At 37.4% G+C, this 14809-nt stretch overlaps 1 protein-coding gene across 2 annotated transcripts; it reads left to right on the top strand.

Annotated features, from left to right (window-relative positions):
• Positions 1 to 2179: 2179 nt before the first annotated feature.
• On the top strand, positions 2180 to 13076 carry LOC114243452 (uncharacterized). Of its 2 annotated transcripts, none has more exons than XM_028174961.2 (3): positions 2180 to 3205; positions 4770 to 4906; positions 12637 to 13076. In XM_028174961.2, the coding sequence occupies exons 1-3, from the start codon at positions 2379 to 2381 to the stop codon at positions 12810 to 12812; spliced, it is 1140 nt and encodes a 379-aa protein (XP_028030762.2). In that variant the 5' UTR covers positions 2180 to 2378; the 3' UTR covers positions 12813 to 13076. The 2 variants fall into 2 exon arrangements, with proteins under 2 accessions (XP_028030762.2, XP_089591599.1); XM_089735473.1 differs by having other exon boundaries at positions 2201 to 3205; positions 4770 to 4921.
• Positions 13077 to 14809: the final 1733 nt, after the last annotated feature.

The raw sequence follows: 14809 nt of genomic DNA on the forward strand, positions 1-14809 counted from the left end.
AAACCCGCAAAATTGTAATTTGCGTAATTACTGATGGTAGGACCTCTTGTGACTCCGCACGGGTAGGTACCACCACCCTACCTATTTCTGCCGTGAAGCAGTAATGCGTTTCGGTTTGAAGGGTGGGGCAGCCGTTGTAACTATACTGAGATCTTAGAACTTATCTCAAGGTGGGTGGCGCATTTTACGTTATAGATGTCTATGGACTCCAGTAACCACTTAACACCAGGTGGGCTGTGAGATCGTCCACTCATCTAAGCAATAAAAAAAATTAACGTTTTCAGTTCAGTATGTAGGTATTTTATTTTTGTGCTCTAAAAATACTTTTTAGTAGGTAAACGAGACTTACTCTTTTTCATCGTTGTAGTTCGGACGGAAATTATTATTATTATAGTTTCAAGACGATCCTGAAAAAAAAAAACCCGGGAACGTTGCAATACTTATTCGTTCACAAGAAGTTAAATATTGAAGGGTTAAAGTCAAATAAATATAAATATATCTACAAGAACGATAAGACAATACACATAATAGGTTTAAGAAAACCGAAGAAAACAACATAAATACACAATCTCTATTCAACAACGAATGCTACATAATGTTTCTATAGGGAGACCCTCTAGCTCATCTCAATAAAAAAATACCCGATAAATTATTTAAAACATTTTGTTTTATTAATATTTCGTTACATAGTTTAACTTCACAAAACAACAATATTGTATGGTACTATTGACATCTATTGCTGAGTAGAAACAAATATGTAACGTAATTGTTTATAATCAGTTATATAGATGGCGTTGTATGCTTCAGTTTTTTCAACACGTTACAGAGTTAAACTCTTGAAGGCACAATTGGAAAATTTTTATAGATATGAGGAGGTGAATTCCCCAGGATTATTCATTTGCACAACGCAAAAACTAGGAACAAGCCTTCATTTACTGAGAGAACTAATAGGTATGTAAAATTTATCTTTTATCGTTTTTAATGTATATAATAGTATATATCATTTCAAAGTCTCCTTTTTGGAACGCGAGGAACGAAGTTGTGTGAATTGTATTATTTTGTCTATTTAGTGTTTCTTCAGGTTTAAATATGTAACAACGGTGGTTTATTAACTGTTTAGAATCTGTGAAAGTGCACAATTGTGGGAAAATGAAATAAAGCCGCTGGACGTAGCTTTTCGGGATCCTCCAAAAAGTCCCCTGAAACAGACTTAGTAAATGACCACCATTTTACTGATATTATATTTCATCCCATATCAACTCCTCTCATTTCATTTCATTTCGCTCTATACTAACATGTTTCGTATAAATAAGAATACAGTAGTAGTTTTATTTATCCAAATGGAAAGGCAAAGGTGTCGTACCATACAGCCTAATCTTTTATACATATTTTTTTATTTTATGAAATATGATGACTATGAAATGAAATGAAGTTGATTAATAATATGAAACATGACATGATATGAATTGAAATGAGATGAAATGATATAATATGGGATACTTTTATGCAAAATGATAATATGAAGTGAAATGAAATGAAGATGATTAATTTGAGACATCAATCAACTGGGATGAAATTAAATGAAATGAATTGAGATGATATGGGATGAAATATAATCTCAGTAAAATGGTGGTCATTTACTGAGATTTATAAGAATACATATAAATTAAAATAAAACATGACTTTTTTTAAAGGGATTTTATGACCTGGTAACTGAGTCCTTTAAGTCATGTCTTATTTTATTTTATATTCATATTTTTATGAAAAATGATATTATGGAGTGGAATGCAATGAAGATGATTAATTTGAGACATTAATCAACTGGGATGAAATTAAATGAAATGAAATGGGATGAAATATAATCTCAGTAAAATGGTGGTCATTTACTAAGATTTTTTTCAGTGGACTTTTTGGAGGATCTCGAGAAGTTACGTCCAGCGGCTTTGTTTCATTTTCCCACATTTGTGCACTTTCACAGATATTAAGCAGTTAATAAACCACCATTATTACACATTTAAACCCGAAGAAACACTAAATAGACAAAATAAAACAAATCACACAACTTCACTCCTCGCGTTCCCGCCAAAAAGTCCTAAAACATGACTTAAAGGTCTTAGTTGCCAGATCATAAAATCCTTTAAAATTACATTACCTATGTTGTTGACAATTTTGTTACCTACGATTCGAATATATTAAGTGTATAATCTATGCCTACGATGTTAACTTTGTTTCCAAGTCAGTAAAATTTATTAAAAAAAACAAAAAGTTACAATGTTACGAAATTATTCTGCATTTCAACATAATTATGTTTAATTTCATTACAAATATGATGGACCCTTTTCGTGTAACTGATAATTCTTTTTAAATATTATTTACCTATGATTTTTAACCGTAATTACAACAAACGAATAAAAATGAATTCTATGAGGATACCGTTGCGAAAACATCCCTTAAATTATTTAAAAGCGATTCACAACGTACTGAAGTTTCAAAAAAACGCACCTGTATGTCACTTTACCACAAGTGTCGATGTCGTTGATTCATTATCTTCACAAATTGTGCAAAGAACCAAAGAGAAAAATACGGTAAACATCCAAAATCATATGGTTGAAAATGGTTCTAAATCCACCAATCCTCCCATGACAGATGAAGAACGAGATAATTTATTAAAAGAATTGATGTCAAAAAACAGAAACAGACAGTTGGAAACTCTTGTAAAAGACATGAAAAATAAAAGACAGTTCATGAATGAGGAAACTTTGAAAAAGTTGTTCAAACATTATAGTTTGGATGGGAAACCAGAAATGATAATAATACTCCAGAAGTATTGTGCAAATGTAGATCCTAATCTATATCAAAGAAATGTGGAATTTCTTCATTATTTAGCCAAAGCTCATTGCTTCAAAGGAAACTCAGAACGCGGTTTATCAATATTGACCCACTGTTACAGAAAGTATGAAGGGCATAGAAGTTTTTATCGACTTATATTCAGAGAGTTAATACAGGATTCAGTATTGAATCGTTCTGAGGCATCACTAATTGTATTTAAAAAGTATGTCTTAGACTTCAGTGAACAATGGAGCGATCATTATCCATTAATATGCTTTTGGTATATTTGTTGGTCCAGTAATTGGTTTTCAGATCAGATGCTTTCAAATGAATTACTTGAAACATCTGAGGTTTTACAGAAAATTATCAGAGACAAGTAAGTATATTTCATAACTTTTTGTCAATAACAAATAATAATTAACATTAATGGGTGTTTTTTTAATAATAAAAATAGTTATCGCACGGTTGAACTATTGATACCTACAATAAAAAAATGTATGAGTTATTTTGCTCATCAAAAATTAAGAGTGGCTCAGTACACGCTGGCACCTCAAAGCCACAATAATAATAGAACAATTGCTATTTTACATTTTTAATTGAAATGTTCAGCGAAAGAAATAAGAAGGAAATAGTTAGTATCCAAAATATTCAGGCTCCCACTATAAACTGTAAAAATAGTTTTAATTTTGTTATGACTCATTATGTCACGGGGACAAGTCACTCGTGAAAACCAAAGAAGGTACTTTATATAGAGAATAACATCCTATATTAAAGTTTTGAATTGTAGCATCTAAATCGTTTGTCTTAGTATTTTGAGGTATGAAATACCATTATTTAGAGCTTGCTGTGGTTGATAGACAATTTCAGTTTGTCAAAGAACAATTATTACCATTTAATAGGAAATTCAACCTCTATTAACCAGGTGAATTATAGTTATATACAGAAATAACACAATTGGCATCTAACATGAAATTAATTATTATTTGGTGCATAATAGTAAATTAGGAGATTTTAAGTATCATACAAGATCAAGCCTGTGTATATAGATTAAAAATTCAAATTTGTACGATTACACATATGACTTGGATTTTTTTTTATTGCCCATGTAGGCAGACAAGCATACGGCCCACCTTATGGGGAGTGGTTACTGTCGCCCATAGACTTCAGCAATCCCAGGGGCAGAGCGAAGCCGCTGCCTACCAAGCTGAGCTTATGAGTGAAGATTTCTCCAAGGCATACTATAGTATAATGGGACAATGACATACTACCAGTAGATTGTGTTCTCTTAACTTAACTAATTAATTGCTTTAATAAGGGCCAATGTCACTCATAGACACAAAAAAAAAACATAGATGCACTATGTTATAAAAGGACTCTGAAAACAGCATGGAGTGGAGTTTATTTCAAAGTCAGTTGGTACTGGTCTGTTGGTCACTTGATGAGCCATCATTAGGTCATAGAAATGAATACTGTTTTAATGACTGTGTAATGAGATGATAATAAGAATTAGGAAAATAATAATTTACAATGGTGTGCCATGTGCATCCTGAGAAAACAAGTCAAAGAAGAGTTTTGCCAATTAAGAATAATATGCTCTCCTACATACCTTTTCTTTTACCCTTTTATGCCACTTAGCTTGAAAAGGTTGTAAAAACTAAATAAGTGATGTTTTTATTTTATTTTACATAAGTAAATGAATATAATATTTTGTAAATAAATAATCAAATATTTAATTGAGTTGAAATTTTGGAGGGTTTTTGTTTGGCACGGCAGGGAAAGTTTTTGTCATAGTACCACTAAAGTACAATGCCATGAGTAGTTTTTACAAATCGATGCTACATTTAATTACAGCACAGCTTGACTTAAGTTTCCCAAGCTAACAATAATCAAACTTTCATTCATAAACCTTGTTGTCTGAAGACTTTGTTGTATATTTCCAGGGCCATGGCGTTCAGCATTACTGTATTGAATAATGACTACAATGAAGATGCCGTTCTGAGACTCCTACAAAATCTATTAAAACATAAAATGATGGAAGAGTATTCGAAAGTATTACAAGTGCTTTTTAATTATAAATGTAAGTATAATATAAGTAAGTATTACCATCAATATTAACTATTTCAAGAGTGTTTTTTACTCTGTGAGGAGGTCATACACCAAATAAGTGCCTCCCCCTACAATCGATTGCTCATTGCTGACCATTGTGATGCACCTGGCAAATAAGTGAATTTACTGTTAAAATAGCTTTTCTTTTTAATAAACCATATCTCCTATATAATTTCACATTTTGAATTAAATTAAATGCTTCTAAACAGGGTTTAAAAAATGCCTAAGGTACTACTTAAATACACTAAGTAATTTCTACATGGGGTCCTCAGGTGAATTGAGTTTCCAATATTTTCGTAGCATAATATATAAATAGGTCAGTCGTTTATTGACACAACTCAGTATTTTCTTTCAAAACGAATATACTTCGACGCGGTATCTCCCTCGACTCTAACTTTTACCTCAAGTATCTCTTCCTCTTAAATCCCTCGCAAATCCCTCTCAGGTTAACATAACCTTCACATAAGGCTAAGCCCCGTTTGTCTACATATTAGGAGATTATTTTTTCCGGACCGGTGGTCGATCCTTCTACCAGGTCCCCGCACCTAGGGGGCACGCGGGGTATGTGGGACGATCTGCAGGTGTTGGAAACAGACTGTGGGCCCAAAGGTGTTTTTAGGGTCCTACCGCACTAAACGACACCTCTGCCCTCTCACACTTGATGTCCGGGGTCAGAACCCGGTAAGAGTATGCACCGGACGTCTTATCTTTTGGGCCACGACGACTTGAAGTCCGAGCCTGCCGGGTCGGAACGCGATATATCGCCGACCGGGTTGCTCTTCCACAGTTTGTTCGACGACGACAACGCGGACCGCATCGCATGCCGCAGCCCCCGACACGTCGTCCTATCCTTCTGGTGCCAGCGCGCTAGAGTGGCGGTAGCGTGCGGCGCAGTCTCAACTACCTCAGGTCGCCCTGTGACTATCACCGAGAGGAGACTGCCTATTTATAGGAGCCGGAGCTGGACGAACGCTCTCCTTCGACCCCCGACTCAGCGGCACGGCGCCGAAAAGAAAGAAGAGCTCTCCCTCTTCCGTTCCGCCGCCTGCTTTAGCGAGATACTGGACTCGCAGAAGTCGAGCATCTCCTGCCAAGACTTTTTGCTGCCGAGCATCGTGGCCACGACGTTCGGAAGTGACAAGTCCGGTCCTATTTTTGCAACGACGACGCGGCGCTGCTCCGCTGCCGTTGCAGGGTGGCACTTCGGCGTCAGCTCCTTCCGCGCGATGGGGTGCAGGTAGCGACCGAAACAGCCGTGTCCCGTGAGCATCTGCGTCGCTCAGAAGGTGAGACGTCCTAGGTCGCGATTTACCCAATCCGAGAGGACCGAGCGGATTACCTCGACTGTCCGTCGCTCGTAGACGGGGTCCACCGGGCCGCGAGACCACGCTGAGAGTAAAGCTTCTGCGCTCGAAGTTTGGCCGTGCCGGGATGCGGCTCCCGCTGGAGCGGAGATCGCATCGCCACGCGTAATCCGCAGCGAGCGCCTCTGCTTCCAGGTCCCAGGGAGATGTCCCTTCGAGCATACACGTTGCCTCGAACGGGACAGTGCGGTATCCGCGAACCGTCCTGACCGCAATGGCGCGCTGCAGGCGTCGCAACTATAAGACGTCGCGGGTCAAGACATGGCACCACACAGAACCCCCGTACAGCGCCATCGACCGCACCACCCCCGTGTAGAGGCGGCGCACTACCGCGTCGGGCCCACGAATGTTCGGCAACGGTGAGCACGAAAACTCCAACGGCCGTCCAGTACGAGACCGAGGTACCGCAACCCAGTCCCATCGATCTCGACGCGGACGCTTCCGAACACGAGGTGGGCACCCTGAGGCGACCCCTCTCCGGGCCTCGTGAAACAACCACACATTAGGCGAAGGTAGCGTAACCCCTCGAGGTTACAAGCAATATATGAGCAAAACAAATATAAAAGTTAATCTATGTAAAGACCTCCATTTAAGGAAATAAGTGTTGGATGTTAATTAGAAAACACTTAACAAGGTACGATGCGATTATGTAATGATTTATTTAAATTGTTTACCTTTATTTTACTCTTACTGTTTCCGTGCTCGAAATTTAGCTTCTTGTATCAAAGGCTCTGGGTCCAGCTCTCTAAAAGTCTATAACATTGATGTTACAGATTTAAGCGGTTTGCGTTGAGGAATATGTCGGGAATATACCATATTGAATACAAAAATCGCCTCTTACTTTGTCGCTAAAGTAATCGTATCTAGATTACAACAAACATAATGTAATTTGGCTTCAATGTTACAGTAACCAAATTTCGTGTTTTTTTCAACAGCGAAGCGATTCACGTCCAATGCAGATACTTTTTCACAAGTATGAAATGTATATCAATATATTATAGTAATGTACGGCAGACAAGGGTACTGACTATCAGATTGGGTGTGTGAGTATCGTTGTTCGTGGACATCAGTAATCCAATGGAGTAAAGCCGAGCTGCGGTTTACCGCCCGTACTCTTAAACCGAAGATTGAAGACGAACCTGTCGTGGGGCTTAGGAAACACCATAATAGGAAGTTCATTCCGGAGTCAAAAGTCACTGCAGATCTCATCAGTGGCTCAAAGCTGTAGGAATGAACTATGTTCCGGTGGTGCGATAGGAAAGAATAGAATAAGCGAGGATAGAAAATGGGGGGCTCATTTTCAACTAGATTTATGCGAACTTATTGTATCATTGCGTATCGTGTCTTTTTTCCCTCGAAAGTTTAGTCAAAGAAATAAATTTGAAATGTCAGAGCGATTTACCGGCTATCGATCCTACTCCACAACACAATCAATCTAAAATAAAATCAATCGGAAAATAAACAAAATTGATATAACTAAGAAAGGAACAACCAAACACGGGTTTTTTACTCTTATTAACATAATTTATGCACCGTACCATCGACCCAGGTACTGAAATAAATTTTGTGTTCGTTTTTACGAGTATTATGATACCAAACAAGATGGCTAAAGCCTGCGAATCTTTATTTTCCTTTTTAGAGTCGATGTCGAATAAATTATTGTGTTACCAACAACGGCATCTTAAATTATGTACCTTACCCAAGAGCTAGCAACAAAAAAAACACGTTAAAACATATTAAAACGCTACAAACAAATTATATAAGATTTTTTTAGTTTGTATGTATGTATATTCCATAAAAGACATGCATCGAAGCAGTAGCGGATTTGCAGTCTCTGCCGCCCTAGGCCCCAAGCCATCGGCCGCCCCTTTCTCAGCATCCACCATATTTCATAATGAAATTACTTTATTGCCAACTTTTATCTAAATAGATTTAGATTTTTGGGGAAAAAAATTAGCTTTATATCGCAAGAATATGGTACATAAGTTATTACAACTACCTAGTTATTTGCTCTAACATAATCTGCCAACTTGGCATACTTGGTTATGATAACTTTTACACGAGTGTTATCAACTTTCAACACTTAATTGCGAGTTAAATATTTCAATAACTAATTAAACACAATTAATTTGTACGGAGCTACTTGTTATGTTTGTTGTATATTACTTTGTATGTAGCTTGCAACACTGGCATTTCGAGTCGCACTGGGGCGTCATCGGGCGCTATCGGAATTCCCGAACGCGCAGGTGTCACCTGACGTTAGTCGACAAGATTCGCACGCCGATTTAAGTATCACGTAAAATCGTAATTTGAATAAAATTAGTATTACTATCGTCTAGTGCCTAGCGTCGTCTTTTCCTTTTTGTTATTATTTTAATATTGTACACTTACACCTAAAACATTATCAGTACTTATTTATGAAATAGTGTGTTTGACTTTATGTTATATTGTATATTCTGAGTGAAAGTTTCCCGCTAATACAGAGAGCAAATAACAAATCACAGACCTGTGTTTTTAAATATAAGTAAATTTCATCGGATATCGCGGCTTTGTATATATTTTTGAATTTCTAAAAGCGGACCGTTTTAGTCTACTGGACTCGTAATAAAAGCCCACGGATCACCTCTAACTGGTTGGATGGGTCCATATACAGCACAGAACTATTCTAAGACTTGAAGTCGAAGTAGTACTTTTTTCCCTGCCTGAGCTGATAGCCTTGAGAGGCTGTCATCGTAACTTTAATATAAGTAGGTGAGCTTACGGGGCTCAAACCTGACGACGTTGCTAACACTAACCCTAGCAAGAGCAGTGCTTCGCAGAATCTACCACCGGATCGGAAAATTAGCCCACTTAGAAGATCCGGCGAAAAACTCCGTAGCCTGTGTCTGTGAGTTAATTTACTCGCCGAGCCCTTCGGCGCTAACGATGGGTTCGACGAGAACGTTGTCGGTGCTTGGGGTACTAACCAATAATTGGATTATAGCAGACACACTCGATCCTCGGCTTCAAATGAATGCGTCGTGCGTCTAACTGCCGTTGCGTTAGATTGCGGGCTTCCGAAATATGAACCTAAAACGTACAATACAATAAATTAAAACAACAAATATTTATGTTTGGTCGAGTAACTATAGCTCAGTGGTTGATTGCCCTCTCGGCTTCGAGCGTATCTTCTTCCACTCCGTATTTGTTTAATTCGTGTCGATCATACGCACACAAGTCGGACAACGTTTATCTAACCAATGACTTATGACAGTTGGCGGTTATCGAAATGTGCCCGTTACGAATTGTGAGTTCCTAGTTCTCGCGCTGCGATAATTTCGAGAACTGGAGCCAAAGCCGCTAGTTATAGTTTTAAAACCTAATATGAAGTCCTGTAGTATTTTAAAGGTATTCATTTGAATGATCGATGCATAATGGAAGACCAGTATGCGACTCACTTGGTTACCGGAGTCCTTAGATATCATAGCGTAACTGATGTCATCCACCTTAAGTAATCATTTTTGCTGTTTTCTTAAATAGACGAGCAAATCATCCCACTTAATGGTCAAAATGCTTAAAGCCACGGCACAGCCAACGAGGATCCTTACATACTTCGTTTGAACTCTAGGCACATCGTGAGGGGTGCTCATTCCGGAGCCGTATGGTATGTGACAAAAAATATGCCCGAAACTACACTGGATGGCCGAAGTGGTTCCGATTGGTAGCTTAACTAAGCTTAGAAAAAAATGACGGAATTAACTCACACCATTATTCAGAACGTTTCCTAAGGAATATACGGTACACTACACAACAGTTCCGAAGTATCTTCATTGAAATTCGATAATCCGAACAGCGCTGTTCTGTATGAAGTCATTACGACTGGATCCGTCTTCAATGCGCCCAACACGCATTTGTGTGTCTTCGATGGGTTGATTTCCAATATATTCAATTCGCCCCAAATACAGATCCATCGGAAGGAGTTTTCAAACATCGAGTTTTCCAAGAGAGACTGGTGGCAAGTATGTTGCGCGTCCCCGTGCTATTATACTGTGGCAATATATATGGCATTGATACGGGAGAGTACCGAAATACAAGGAACGCATCGCACGATCATGGACAAAAAGTTCTTTATAACAAATTCACTTAAATTTCACACCCGTAAAAATGTTTCCAATATGAGATTTTAGGGCTTCGTCAAATTTACTCGGGTTACTGTTGTAAAATTATCGGTAATACCAATATATTATCGTCAAGAGTTTATGATTCTGCCTAGTTTTGTGGTGAACAAAAATGTGGTTTTATTTGTGAAATCGTACTCACCGCCACGTCATTTCGGATCCTCTCGATCCACTAACAGTGCTTTTAGGTACCTCAAGCTCAGATCGAATTTTCAATTGTAATTGAAAACAGGGAGCGATGGTGGTACGTCCTACCAATAGTTTAGAACCATTGCGGTTTTGATTCTTATAACACACCATGGAAATCGTATTTAAAAAAAAACGCCTTCACGATTTTTACCATCGATACGAACGTACTGTTCTTTTCCATTAGGCTCAACGGAACATATACTATAAGTATCTTAATCAATATTGAAATAGTACAAAGTAATAATACAGTGAACTGAGTTTCATTCTTCAAACTTCTTCAAACGAGGCTTGCGGAGATTACTTAACTGTAGGCAGCGGCTTGGCTCTGCCCCTGGCATTGCTGACGTCCATGAGCGACGGTGACCATCAGGTGGGCGTATGCTCGTCTGCCTACAATGCCAATAAAAAAAAAGTTTATTAAGCATAATAATAGATAACGAATACTTAATTTGCTTAGTTTGTGACCTCATAAGCTCACCTCTTTATTATTACGAATTCATAAAATTAGCGTTGTGTTGCTATACTGTAGATAAAGCGAATTTAGAATTTTATGAATACCCGTGTCTTGTGAATATTCGAAGAAAGTATTCTTTACCGCGTGAGTATTTGTGAAAGTAATTTAGATCGTGTGTGTCCGGTCTTGAACTTATGATTTTCTCACACGACAGGCAATGATGCTATCTTATGAGCTAAATAAATAAAATAATAGTAATTTAAGACAATATACAACAGTATAATGATACAACAGAGATACTCGTACAATGCAATATATAAACGATATAACAATAATTTAAGATAAAACGCAATACCCTAAAAAGTAATTTATTGCGTTGGACGTTTAAACATGGTATTTTTTGCGTATCCTGGCAACCGTTATCATCCCGTTTTTTACCATCGCACCGCTCGACACCGGAGTAGAGTTCATTTAACGGCCGTCTGGTGTAGTGGTAAGTGACATGGTCACTACACAGGAGGTCGCGGGTTCGAATCCCGCCAAGGGAAGATATCTGTATGATAAATATAAATGTCTTTTCCAGGGTTATGGATGTCTATTAAATATATGTATGTGTATAATAAAAATCTTACATTTATATCCGTTATCGGGTACCTGTAACACAAGTTCTTTACAAACTTATCACGGGACCAGTTAACGTGGCGTGATTGTTAGTAAATATTTATTTATTTATTTTATCCATACTACCTGGAGCCACTGCGGTCATCCACATTGCATTTCCAGAGATCTTTTTTACCACGTACCATCCGGCTTTGGAATGAGCTCCCCTCCACGGTGTTTCCCGAGCGCTATGACATTCCCTTCTTCAAACGAGGCTTCTGGAGAGTATTAAGTGGTAGGTAGCGGCATGGCTAAGCCCCTGGCATTGCTGACGTCCATGGGCGACGGTAACCACTCACCATCAGGAGGGCCGCACGCTCGTCTGCCTACAAGGGCAATAAATAAATAAAAACCAATGCTCCGAGACCTCAAAAACGTATTATTGACGCATGTCACATTCTTCAAAGCGAAATGACTGTACTAACTTAACGCTAGTAATTCGTAGTGATTGTGGAGAATCCACTGAAGTAGGAAATTAGTTAAACCAGCTTAAGTTTACAACACCACCATTTTAGAGAATGGAATCTTGAAATATAGAATTCGTTTTGTTTTTGAAGATAAGAACCGTTTTTGCATTATTGATAACTTATATATATCTTAACCTTCGCCCCTCATATCAGCACATTTTTATGTTATTCAATGAATTAAATGAAAATACAACATATTATTAAAATAGTTATCAAAAGGGCAAGCTGTATGTTCGAAGCCAATAATTGCTACAGTAACATCTCAGATCGCAGTACACTCAACTGAGCTAAGAGAGATCACTAAAATATTTGAGCTTCGCCCTAGCCGTTATTATTTTTCTCGGAGTTATAAAAGGTCGAATGTTTTTTTTTTAAGTTTATCGAGTTTTAGGAGAATTGTTTTGTTTCAGTGAAAAATCGAGACGTGCGCGGTTGTACCGAAATTGTTCGTAATTGTCAAAGTTTAGGTATATCTCTGTCGTCCGATCAACAAGGTAGATATATCACGTTGCTTATAAATGGCAGCGAAGATAAACCAGAAAAATTGATTCCAGATAAAACGAAACTATTTAAATTTAAATTTTAGTTTCCTAATCAGTGCTATTTGTATATAATAATATTTATTTATGTATATAAGCGGTAATGTTACTTGTACCGTAAGGTCAAGTAAAAAAGTGATGTTTTTAAAAAAAAAATGTAAATAATGAATGTTTTTATTAAAAATGGTGGTGATAAGTTGACGCCAATCGTTGTATTTAAATATAAATAAAAATTTGTTTTTATTAAAAATGGTGGTGATAAGTTGACGCCAATCGTTGTATTTAAATATAAATAAAAATTGTTCATAAAATTTGATGTTGTTTTTTATTTATATATTAATACGTGAAGCAAAAACTTTGTATCCATTTTTACGAAAATTGCGCGGACGGAGGAGTATGAAATTTTCCACACTTACATATAGAGAAGAAGTGCACAATGCTAATGTTTTTTTAAAATAATGCATAAAAGATACATTAAATCAATAAAGAAAACATTACACACACTACATACCATGTATTTGACCCACACACGCATGTATACCTACTATTTACTGTCAAACTTTTATTCTTTACGTCTGTGGTCAAATTGAGAATAGATTAAATATTGTTTGTCTTTATTTTTTTTTTTTTTTAATGTAGCCTTGGTGAAATTTGTGATTATAGAAGTATAAAATACAATCATAATAGTGTACAAACTTACAATTCCAATTAATTATAGTCGAATTTCGACTACCGCGGGACCTCTAGTTTATTTTTAATGTACTTTTCTTTGGTTCAGCGGTTAGTGAACCGGTGTACTTACTTAATCCACAGATTCGAGACCGATTCGACGACGTATTTGTGTAGTTGTTGTAACTAACATATTGTATATCCGGCACTCATAATGCAGTATTATGCGTAATTACTGGTGGTAGGACCTCTTATGAGTCCGCGCGGGTAGGTACCACCTCCCTGCCTATTTCCGCCGTGAAGCAGTAATGCGTTTCGGTTTGAAGGGTGGGGCAGCCGTTGTAACTAGGTACTTGAGACTTTAGAACTTATATCTCAAGGTGGGTGGCGCATTTACGTTGTAGATGTCTATGGGCTCCAGTAACCACTTAACACCAGGTGGGCTGTGAGCTCGTCCACCCATCTAAGCAATAAAAATAAATAAAAGTATGTGTAACATGCAGCCAGTAGGAATTATCAGTGGCATCTGAATGGAATTCATGACGAGACTATTTTTAGCAGATTTATCAAACTTGAGTCTGATTGGCTTTTATAATCGTATTTATAAGTATGATTTTATTATTTATATATTGTATTTACGTGAGAGAGAAAGAGAGGGAGAGTATAGTTTATTGTACACCAAAACACGATTAACATTGAAGATCAACCGACAGGTAGGTACACCAAATTATGCATATTCTGAAAAAAGGATCATGGGCAGTTTAAATTCTTCTAACAAGCTTTGAATCACGATGCCTTAAAACAAAAGATTTACTATTATTATTGCTGTCGATGGGCCATTGGACTCACTAAATTTCTCGCCATATCTTCTCAGTGAGTTGTGATTCTGATCCGGTGGTAGATTTAGCGAAACACTACTCTTGCTAGGACTATTTTTAGCAGTCTCTCAGACAGCCTAGTGCTCACCGATCCATCCCAGCGTAGTTGGAATAGCCCCTCAAACTATCAGCAAATAGGGAAAAATAGATGTTCTGACAAGGAAGGCTTTTCTAATGCCAAGTGGTTAAAGGAAATAAGAGTAGCCAAATGCTTCCATCAGTAATGAGATATGAGTGATACCACACAACAGTTGCGGCAATCTTAACAATACCATTTCAGAAACCTTCGTTTTTGATAGAGCATTATACTAATTTATATATAAATAAAAATCATACTACTATTCCATCGACAGCATAATGTTGTTTCTGCTTAATAAAGTATTCACTCATCCCTTATAACATTTTACGCTACTCTTCGCAGTTATACATTTGTCTCTGAAACCCCATTTGGAATATTAATAACTGAACTGAACTCTAGCCCATTCTCCTCGCAAATC

The sequence above is a fragment of the Bombyx mandarina genome, chromosome 19 (assembly GCF_030267445.1).
Source record: "Bombyx mandarina strain Sakado chromosome 19, ASM3026744v2".
NCBI classification, from domain to species: Eukaryota; Metazoa; Arthropoda; class Insecta; order Lepidoptera; family Bombycidae; genus Bombyx; species Bombyx mandarina.